Raw genomic sequence first — 12,108 nt, 5'->3', positions numbered from 1 at the left:
CGGCCTAAAGTAGAAAAGAATATTTTTCTGTACATTTAAATATAATATAGGCTTAAATAGGTTAAAACAGTGTGAATATGTTCTCATTAATTGCTAAGTTTAATTAAAGACACCTCGGGTAACACTTTATTTTACAGTGTCCTTGTTACACGTTACCTGTAGTTACTGTGGAAATAACTATAAATGATGTATAATTACATGCAACTAAGCATAAACCAAACCCTGATCATGTAGTTAATCATCAGTACTTAAATGTGTAATAACACAGACACCTTTAAAATAAAGTGTAACCTCACCTCGCATTGCCTTGAATCATAAAACAAGATACAGAATCAGATGGAAAGTTGCATTTGGGTTCCCAGACACAAGCACAAAATTCAGACAGATCAAGCCCAACATTTACACAGATCACATAAACAATGAGCAATGACAACAAAAAGACAGAGTGACAGCAAGAAAGGCAACATAACTAGTTTCTAAACTGGCCTACAGGGAATATGAGAGCGGTTTGACTCTCCGCTGGCCGTGTTTCTGCCCTCTGACATTCTGCAGCTCAAGATGTGTGTAATAATCACTGCACCATGTCTGTCAACATTCACACACATCATTTCTAACACACTGTTAGAAATACCAATACATTCATACATGACGGATAAAATGCTTCAGCCTTAAGTGTGCATCACATTTAAAATGAACTAAACAAAATACATGATTTTAGCTTTCTTTGTCACAGAAAGCCGTAGTAAAAAGTAGCACACTTTCTCAAACGTTATTACAGAAATGATACTTACACCGTGTCCTAACCAGACGCGATGCGATAAGATTCCAGCAACAAATAATTTGTCTGTCCACACTAGACGCGACGCGACTGCGAGATGCATAAAAAAATCAATCAAAAACCACAGCCAATCAGAACAGCGTGTGGGCGGAGTCTCGCGGCACCAGAGAGTAATCTTGATGGAAATCTTAAAAAAACGTAATCTTAAAAATACATAAGCTTAGCCTGGTTAAAACCAGACCCTTCTCAGTTGAAACTGAGTGTAGGGTCTGGCGAAGCTATGTAGACAAATCATTTCCAAAGGGGCGTCACCAACCGACGTAGCTCAAATTCCTCTGGGCACAATTGGATAGTCATAAAACCAATCAGATCGATGAAGGAGATGACGTATGCTTTGAGTGTTCTTCTTTGCTCCGGTTTTAACGAAAACGGTAAGTTTAAATCGCTCAAAACAGACGCGATAACTGATTCGTTTATATACTGTCTATGATTCGAACGAGTGATGTTCCACGGCGGCATCCATCTTTGTAATGAAATCTCTTTCAGCGTCGCTGCGCTGTCGTCATCATGTAAATCCCTCCCCAAACGTTTCTGATTGGTGCCGTGATTTCGGCGGCACAGAAATGAGTTTGAATGGGCTCTTCTCCAGACTATCCTGGAGAGAGAATTAAAATTCGCCGGAAGTAGTCTGGGTTTTCCCATGCTAACATAAACTGAGTTAATAAAACAATCTTTGTCAAATAATACACTTGTTTGTTCACAGTTTGAACGTTCTTGTTTCCATTTGTTTAATTTCAAGATCTGAGGGGAAGGGCTAAGCTCCAGACAAAGCTGGAGCATTAAATGATATTCAAAGTCACATTACACGCTTTTAACATTAAATAAAGCACATGAACGTGAGATTATCATTGCCACACTTTGTGTTTGTAGTTCCAGCGCGACATCGCAGAAAAACAGAAACCGTTTCTAAAATAGAATCGTGGCGTGACGCCGTCACGGGTGGTTAGGACAAAAACTCTGATTAACATGGAAAAAGAGACCTTTTATCGTGTGTCGCGGCATCACGTGTAGTTAGGACACGGTGTTAAACTTTATTTTAAGGTGTCCGTGTTACAGTGTAATAGCACATTTAAGTACCGAGTAATAAGAATTAACTACATGTACTTACTATAGGGTTAGGGTGTGTTATAGGGGTTAGGTGCATGCATTTATGCACAATTTATAGTAATTGCTATAGTAACTACATGTAACGTGTGTAAGAACGACACTAAAATAAAGTGTTATTGAATATAATGTACAAAAAAAGTGTGAACTGAATGTACTGTTTTCAGGCACTCAATAGTATTGCAATTAAATGAAATCGTATTATAGTATACATTTATATCAAATCTAGAGTGTTTTTGACCCACTTTAGAAGGACTTCTTCATATGTAATGTCATAATTACTTATATTGCCTTAGGTTCAAGTGTACTGCCGAATGTACTGACAAGCATTTATGGTTAACTAAAACATATCATGTGTGGTGTTTACACCAATTATACCATGTCATTTCTATTGAAACTTGTATTTCATGTATTTAAACCGTTTAATTAGTACAATGCTTTATTAACTTAAAAATGTCATATCAAATAACACCACAGTTAAGTATTTTAGTATGTGTTTTAGTATGATAGCCAACAAATTAAAATAAGTGTATAAAGCATGACAAAAGATTATCAAAATGATTTAAAATGTACTTTAAAGCATTTGACATTATTACAAAGTGCACTTTTTAAAGATATACTTAAAAGTGTAAAGGAACAGTCATTAAAGTGTATTTTTAGCACCAAAGTGGCCTTTTATATATATTATATTATATTATATTATATTATATTATATTGTATTATATTAATATAATATAATATAATATAATATAATATAATATATGCAAGTACAGTTCCCTTTTCGTCAGCTCACTAAGTCAGAAGTGATTGTGACGAATGGGGATCACTTGCGAGCCTATCTACTTCGAGTGAAACTAAACGAGCCAATGCACATTCCCATGCAATAATTGCACCAGTTGCTGTGCATCGCGGTGCAAGCATATAATAAGCAGCAGGGTGTTGGTGTGACGGCGCGTGCAGTCAGGGTCATGATTCTGATAGGCACGCTTGAAATGGCGCTCATGGATGACCATCGCGACGTTACAGACTCGACCCATTGCCAGTTGTTTTACTCCCTGACCGAGGGAACCCTAGGCATGAATGCACTGGTACACAGCTGGCCCCGGGGCCTGCGCAAGTATGCGTTTCCCCCTGTGAGCCTTCTCGCACAGACACTGTGCAAAGTCAGGGAGGACGAGGAGCAGGTCTTGTTAGTTGCGCCATATTAGCCTAACCGGACCTGGTTCCCAGAACTCATGCTCCTCGCGACAGCCCCTCCTTGGCCCATTCCTCTGAGAAAGGACCTGCTTTCTCAGAGACGGGGTACTCTACGGCACTCGCGTCCAGACCGCTGGAAAATCCATGTCTGGTCCCTGGAGGGGACACTGAGGTTCTAGGTGACCTACCCGAGGTGGTGGTAGAATTTTTAGATGGTGGAAGACACCATCACTTCTGCTAGAGCCCCCTAAATGATGCGCCTCTATGCTCTGAAGTGGAACCTGTTCGTTGAATGGTGCTCTTCCCACCGGGAAGACCCCCGAAGATGTTTGTTCAGAGCCGTGACAGTTAAAGATCCTGTCACTAAAGACAGTTCTCCTGACTGCTCTGGCTTCCATCAAGAGGGTAGTGGACCTGCAAGCATTTTCGGTCGATGAATTGTGCCTAGAATTCAGGCCAGCTAACTCTCACGTTATCCTGAGATCCCGGCATAGATACGTGCCCAAGGTTCCTACCACTCCCTTCAGGGACCAGGTAGTGAACCTGCAAGAAGCAGAACCAGCCCTATCTGTTCTCTGTCCCGTCCACTCTTTGCGGTTATACGTGGACAGAACGCAAAGCTTCAGGACCTCACATCAGCTCTTTGTCTGTTACGGAGGCCAGCAGAAGGGAAAGGCTGTCTCCAGGCAGAGGATGGCCCACTGGATAGTGGATGCCATTGCAGTGGCTTACGAAGCCCAAGGCGTGCCTTGCCTGTTCGGGTTGCGAGCACACTCAACTACAAGTGTTGCTTCCTCCTGGGCGCTGGCTCAAGGCGCCTCGCTGACAGCCGGTATCTTCCCATATACTCGCCCCCAGTGGCCAGTAGCGTGAGGGACCCGTTCTTAGTGTCGGCTTGCAACGCCACTCCTGCTCCCATGGGCCAGATATGTGCATCTATTTGCTCCAGTAGTGTTCCCCAGAAATGGCTAACCCAGTGAGTTCCTCCGTCACCCCTGTGGCAATCAGACGTTGCGGAGCATCTGACGCCAGGCCTACACACGTATGCATTGTGGAACCTGTGATAGGCTGGGTGTCCATATGTAGCGGTCCCTGCGGCGACCACATGTGTATTCCTCCATGATCAGCTCCTCTGCGGACGAGCCCGTGTCTTTCCCTTGACAAAGCCCGCTCTGTCATCTCTGCTGGTGTTCTTCCCCCCTATAACTAGGCTGGAACCGGCTAGTCCATATGTGTAACCTTGACAGTGCCTCCCTTCGGGGTAGGATGTGGATTCCGCAGCGTACCCTTCCCAAAGGGCACGCTTTCCCAGCGTTATCCAATAAGTCACACTGAGTGGGTCTTGTGGAACAGCAGTGACTGAGCTTCTCTGCTCAGAGCTCCTACTTCTGCCCAACACGGTCAGACCAGGAGGCTCAAGCGGAGCGCTGGAAGGGCCAGCCGTGGCGTTTTGGTAGATATCCCCATTCGTCAGAATCACTTTTGACTTAAATAGTAGTGAGCTGACGAAGGGGTACGTCTCGGTTACGTATGGTAACCCTCATTACCCGAGGAGGGAACGGAGACGTAAGTTCCCTCGCCACAATTGCTGAGCTTCCGCTGTACGGCCGAGTCACAGGTCCATCTCCTCAGCAGAAAAACAAGGATGCGTGCCAATATGCATTAGCTCGTTTAGTTTCACTCGAAGTAGATTCGTCAGAATCACTTCTGACTTACGTCTCCGTTCCCTCTTGGGGAACGAGGGTTACCATACATAACCGAGACTTTTTTTAAGCACACTCCTAGTGCTTAGGGATGCACGATATATCGACCACATTTCGATATTGGCTGATAAATGATCATTTTTTATGTTATTGTTATCGATCCGATAAGAAAATTAGGCCGATATATCAAAGACGATAGATAATTATTTACTTCAGTTGAGAGATGCGCGCTGTTCGCCATGATGGTTTTGAATGATTGGAATCACTTCGAAAAGGAAGATGCAGTAAAGTGCAACATGTGCAGCACAAATCTGTCATATTAGCTTCATAACATTATGAAAATTATCATAACATAATGAAAACACGACTGTAAAAGAATGTCGTTTTATTTATGCAATAAATTCTTCGAGTATAATTACATTCTTCAGCAACCGTTGGGTTGATTAACCCTCTAGCAAAGCGATTCAGTTTACAGGTGTTCATTCTCTTCAGCTTCAGCGCGCGCAGCTCAAACCGCAATGATGTCATTTGAAACAGTAAGCCTAATATTAAAGATGTTTACAATTACTGTAATATTAAAAATGTTACATTTTTTTTCTTCCAAAAACAAAAAATATATTAATATAAATAACTAGCACTTTTTTGTTCTCGTATTATTTTCATCAAGAATATGGTTTGATTAAAATAATTTCCTTATTGTCCGTGCAGAGGCGATTCCATTTTATTTATCTATGACACATGCATTTAGTTTGGGACTGCTATTTAATAGCTTTAGCATAGGCCAAATGTTTATTTATTAGTAGTCTTTACTATTAGTCATATTCTTACAATTTATGTGTATGCTAAGTAAAGGGGGACAGTACTTGTGTGTGTGTTAACAATTTTTGTGTATTATAATATGCCTAATATATATATATATATATATATATATATATATATATATATATATACCTGTATATTATTTTTTTTATTTATTTTTTTATGTAAATTGTGATAATCATAATTAATCGCAATTACAATTTCAAGGGAATAATCGGCAATTGTGATTTTTGTCGTAATCGTGCAGCCCTAATATCTCTACTAGTGCTTTTCCAAAACAATTAAGATCACTTTTTTCACACAAGGGCATCCTTCACAGAAAGCACACTAAACACTAAAGGTAGGTGGGGTTTTCACTACGCTCATTTCATAAGACTTTTTTTGGTGGTGGTGGCGCAATGGATAAGACACATGCCTTTGGTGTGAGAGACCCGGGTTCGAATCCACTGTGAGACACCAATGTGTCCCTGAGCAAGACACTTAACCCCTAGTTGCTCCAGAGGCGTGCGACCTCTGACATATATAGCAATTGTAAGTCGCTTTGTATAAAAGCGTCAGCTAAATGAATAAATGTAAATGTAAAAATGTAAATGTAAATAAGAGATTCAGGAGATAAGTAAATGAGCTGTGGTTAATTGACACTGGAGTCGACTAACAGAACGACCCCCTCCGCTACGAGCCACAGCGGGGCAGTCGCACCTTTAACAAGTTCAGAGCTAAAAGTAGAGTTCTTCTACTACACCAAGGCATTGACTTCTCAAATATTGTATTATTTAAAACCTCACATATGCTGCGGTTAATGTAATGTTTGCTGATAAGTTTGAGGTAAGCATGTCAACAACTAAGCAATTCCTCAACACACAAAGTCTGGTACAAATGGATTTGAGTGCCAAGTACGTGAGGTTAAAAATAAAGTACGTACTTGATAGCAATGAGACAAACTGCCCCAGTTTGAAGGATTAATCTCTATTGTTTGCATGTGTGTTACCTCAGTAACCTCTGATAACATTACCACTGTGCTACAATGGCGCGCAAACAAAGCGACATCAGGAGCGAAATCTTCTTATGTGCGTTTGAATACACATTGGTTTTAATGCACTGGACATTCTGTAATAATCTGAAGCATTTGCTGAGGATTAAACCGTCAAATGCCATGTCGATATAATCCCGGGACGTCGCCCTTTTGCCAGGAGGACAATAAAATGAATTGTTTCGGCTTTCAGAAAATTTTTTGTTTATTAGAACGAGAAACTGTATTATGTTTTCATCTCCATTATGAGAGATTAGATGGGAGAAGTTAAAACAATCTGCTGACTTTATCTGGTTTTATGTGATTAATTGTGTCTGAATTCCCCCGAGTAAAGTGTATTGTCCCTGTGGAAATGACAATCTTTCATTATAATGATAAAGATGATGAAAAACACACAAAAAAAAAGTCCGGTGGTCTAAATAATCACCCTGCTAAACCTTCCGCCGCAGACCAGGACGTACACTTTCTAGCATATTTTCCTAGCAGATCTTCTCTTCTGTCCAGCACTATCACTTCCCATTAGCTCAGCTGATAAATTAGCCATTCAAACACACATAAGCGCATGCACACACTCTTACGCTCTCCTCTAATGTTTATATGCAATGCTTAATGTTGTGTGACCAATTCTGCCATTTCCATTATGTAAATATATTTGCCTCGGTGTTACACTACAACTATTGTCTACGTTCCCACGATTGCTCGGGCTATTAATACTCTGGGTTACAGGTCAGACCGCAGTTGTCGACAGACGTCGGTGTGTGTGTGTGTGTGTGTGTGTGTATTGCTAATGCTACTTCATGGAGCGATTGCACACTGCAGGCCACGAGAGTAATTCCAGCACAATGTCCTCGAAAGCAAAACCAGGAACAATTTCTTCACTGCACACAGGCCTAATAACTATTCAATATTTAAATTGTGAAATAATAATGATTTATTTACAACTCCTGTTCTTGCTTGATAGTTGTGAGTTTTCCACATTTCAAGATCCCAGAAAAGCCAATGCGTTTGCAGATGTGAAAAAACTCAAAGCAAATACAATTTGCCAGTGAAGTCAAGTCAGGTCACCTTTATTTCTATAGCGCTTTATACGATACAGATTGTTTCAAAGCAGCTTTACAGTGATAAACAGGAAAATTATGCATTTCGGCTGTTCAGTCAGTTCAGTGTTGAATCAGTTTCATGTAAAGATCATCAATTATTAAATTAGTTCATTTCATCTATAAAGAAGTTCTGCAAAAATTATGTCACCGTCCAGCTCAGTTCAGTTGTCATAGCCTCAGTACAGTCAGATCAATAATATTGTTAAATGTTAAATATTAAGTGTCCCCAGCTAAGTAAGCCAGAGGCGACAGTGGCAAGGAACCCAAACTCCATCAGGTGACAATATGGAGAAATAAACCGTGGGAGAAACCAGGCTCAGTTCTCCTCTGGCCAATGAACGAAGGCAAAAACTGACCGCGAGAAACGTGTCTGATCAACGGCGCGCTATCAGCCCATCCAGCCCACGACCTGTGCTCCAAAACAGTGACGGGGTGAAACACACCACGCAAACCTGTCACAGCAAAGGCAGAGGTGTTTCTGAAGGTGTTTCGGCAATCACACACACACACACACCTTCATTTATTACCAGTCACCAAAGTGAGATGAGAAGCAAGCGGTGCCCGCCGTCATTCAATCACATTACGCTGCGCTGGTGTCATTACATTCTGATGAAATTTCAGAGTTGATAATGGAAATAAAGCTAATGCCACTAATTTCCCTAAAATGCCTGCTTTCTATAAAATCTAACTTTCTCCAAAATTCTATATTTCTCTCGGTGTTGACAGCGCAACTCTAAAAAGAGTCATGTTATACATGCAGACTTGAGTTTTTCCATGGATTCTAGATTTATGCAATAAAAATCATTTTACTAGAGTAAATTAATTAAAAATATTCTATACTACTTTTGTATATTCTAGACTATACTAGAGCTGTTAAGAATATAATAATAATGCCTTTGGTCAATTATACAAAACGCCACTTCAGCAGAACTATTACCTTAAGGAAATATTTGTATATGATCTGACCATTTAAATAACTTTTGTTGGTGTAAACTTATCATGTGGATTTGGATTTTTACTTGAATAAAACCAGGTAAGATTAAAACATTTTCATTTTTACAGTGAAAATGTGCCGTTGTTAATTTAAGGAGCTATTTCTATTCAATCTGACCAACTTTCATTTAGTCATGTAACATGTAAGTTGAGTCAGGCATATTAATAATAAATGTAGATGTTACTACATAAAGTGCATTATTATCTACCTGACAAAATGGTTTATGGTGTATCTGTAACTGTACAGATATATAAAGCATGGTAGCTGAAAATCCTTTTATTTACTTCTTATATATATATATATATATATATACATACATACATTATATATATATATATATATATATATATATATATATATATATATATATATATATATATGTGTGTGTGTGTGTGTGTGTGTGTGTGTGTGTGTGTTTTTTTTTGAGAGCCTATGTGCCAAATGTGTAGCTATAATTTTACACACTGTAAACAATTTAAACCCTGAAAATTCAGGTTCAGTTTAATTGCTGCCTAAAATTTCAAGTAAAATAAAATAAAATAAAATCAATCAGTATTGCCAAATACATAACCTACAGTGCACAGCACTTTTTTACCACTTTGAATTTAATTGATGAAGAAAATCAAGTCAAAGAATTTTTACAGTGAGTTTACATATAATTACAGTATATGAAGAATAATTGATCAGATAACCTAATAAATTCACTTTATGCGGTAACATATGCATTTATGATGTAATATTACCTGTCTACATAGGTTACAGCACCACAAATCATTTTAATAGGTCAGATTGAATAGAAATAACTCCTGAAAGGTAACAACCACACTTCAGATTTTACAGTACCTAGACAGTCATAGTTTAAATACATTTACAAAAACTAAAAAAATTCCATTAATGCATCGATCGCTACAAGAGACTGAAAACGTCAGATAACCTTACAATCGCAGCGTGTAAATGAGGTCAAATCTTATAGTTGAGGTTACGACAAGGGCAGATAAGAGGACTGTAAATACTGGATGCACAGACCGAGAAATAAACGGTGAAAGCGAGTGCGCGTATCACACACACACACACACACACACACACACACACACACACACACACACACACACACACACACACACATGTACAGACATCCAGACTGCGCAGTTATGCCGAGATGATCGGTACTTAATGCTGCATATTCCAACCAGTGCGCGCGCGACCTCTCCGTTGTCCCGGCTTTAGGAGGAAAGCGTTCATTTAGAAAACGAATAATGACTGAAAGAAACTTTACCTTTTCGCTTAGACCTTCTCCTCCTCCTCCTCTTGAACTTGCATTTGACTTGGCTGCTGGGGACCGATGCCATTCTGGAGAACTTGTTCTGCTTGATGTTTCTGAAGTTGTTGCTCTGCTGCGGTTGCGCACGCGAAACGCTCCGGGAATATCAGCTTCGCCCTATTCCTCCTCACACTCTTCTAATAAGCTCTTGATAACGAGCTGGAAGTGACTGTGTTTTTGAGCTCAGCGGACCGCCGCGTCCTCCTCCCGCGTGAGAGCGCGTCTGGAGCTCCTGCGCCTCTGCGTTTTTTGGCACCAGCCACTTTGAATCCAATCATGCAAGACGCGTGTCTATTTGCTGCCGCGGATTCTAATTAGAGCCAATCATGAGAGTCATCGCGCTCTGACATCACGACCGATGACACACCCCCCCATCCCATGCAGGCGCGCGAACTCAGCCTTCATCTCGGAGTGAGTGATGGCTTGATGCGCGCGGGTGAAAGGAGCGACAGGAGGGGTGAGATGATGTAGCTGGGACAGCTAAAGTTGCAGAAATACAGAGCATTAGTGAAAAGGGTTCTGTTTTCTTTTTTTTATTATTAAAATGTGCTCATTACATATTATGTAATTAGCATTCACATTTAAGACATTTTCCCTTTTAAACTTGAGCTGCATGGACTCCACATGTGTGTGTAATCCTGACGTTTTGTGTTATTCTTCCAACTTCATGATGACTATTAATCATTGTGATTAATGTGGTATAGTGTGCTAGTGTTAATGTTATAATGTATGTGATAGTGTTAATATTTTGCATGAAAGATACTATAAAGTGGCACTGAGAAAGTCTCGATTTTTCATCGAATCTGTAAAGGTGGTAAAGGTTAAAACCTTTGGGTTAGGAGTGTTACGTACAACATTCAATTACCTTATAAAATGATTTTGACTCAGTTTGTAAATAAATAAATCCAACTGGAAGTCTGGCATTCAAACTGAAAATGATTTTTTGTGTTAAACACTTTACTGTACACTGTAAAAAAAATAGATGCTGCCTTACATTTGTAAGTAAAATAAACTTGGATGTTTAAGTTATTCCAACTTAAATTAGATTCGACTGACTTAATTTTTTTTTTTTTTTTTTGAATTTTGTATAACTTATAAAAAAGTTGAAAATTACTCAACTTATTTTGATGAGTTAAAGCAATGTTAAACATGTTGTCATAACTTATTGGTCATATACTTTTTTTACAGTGTACAGAAAGTGTGTAATTTGAGCTTATTGTTATTTAAATTGTCCCTTTATCAGTATGAGTAGTGTTCTAAGTGGATGAAATTCCTTTGGGTGAAGTTTGCGGATTGTAAACAGAACTTTATAAATAGTCCACAACTTTTTGTTGTATCTTTACATACATTGCCCGGGCAACAAAACAAAACAAAAAGTCACAGTTTGGATTTAAATAGGCAAATGCTTAAGAGTCTATGATTCCATGTAGGAACCATGTAGGAAGACACATCAGGGCCATATTCCAAATTGATGCACCTCTTGATGGAAATAAATGTTGTGATGATATTTCCATGAAGAGGTGCATACATTTTTGGTGAAGATCTTGTATTGAGAATGCAAGAGTCCAGCACTCTGTAAAGTCTCCTCCAGCACATCCCAAAGACTTTCAATGAATTTAAGCTCTGGACTCAGTGTGAACATGATTCTTCATGCTCCTCATAACCATTCTTTCACAGTTTGAGTCTGATGAATCTTGACACTGTCATCCTGGAATATGGCCATGATGTGTTTTCCTAAAGGGTTGTTTAAGAAATGAAAAGCTACACACTCCATCAAGTAGAGTTAGAAGAACTGATGCCAAACACAACATGCTAGAAATATAATAATCACTGCAATGATGATCCAATCATAGACTCTTAAGCATTTGCCTATTTAAATCTGAACAGCTACCCTTTTGTATTTTGTAAAATTACCAAGTTTGGACATACTGGAACAACTAAGTGATCTTATTCTATATATTTTCAGATCTGTTCCAGTGGAATGTGCACCATGGACTATCAT

At 39.3% G+C, this 12,108-nt stretch overlaps 1 protein-coding gene across 1 annotated transcript in view; it reads right to left on the bottom strand.

The window, feature by feature from the left end:
• The window catches only part of adarb2 (adenosine deaminase RNA specific B2 (inactive)), a 194,125-nt gene extending 183,717 nt beyond the window's left edge, over positions 1 to 10,408 (bottom strand). The window contains exon 1 of the mRNA XM_082184323.1: positions 10,062 to 10,408. Within this exon, the coding sequence (XP_082040449.1) occupies positions 10,062 to 10,134 (73 nt within the window). The 5' untranslated portion in view covers positions 10,135 to 10,408. The remainder of the gene's footprint in view (positions 1 to 10,061) is intronic.
• Between the last annotated feature and the right edge of the window lie 1,700 nt (positions 10,409 to 12,108).

The sequence above is a fragment of the Leuciscus leuciscus genome, assembly GCF_965113295.1.
Source record: "Leuciscus leuciscus genome assembly, chromosome: 11".
Classification (NCBI taxonomy): Eukaryota; Metazoa; Chordata; class Actinopteri; order Cypriniformes; family Leuciscidae; genus Leuciscus; species Leuciscus leuciscus.
The sequence above is the reverse complement of the archived record's forward strand: the minus strand, read 5'-3'. Positions and strand labels throughout refer to the sequence as shown.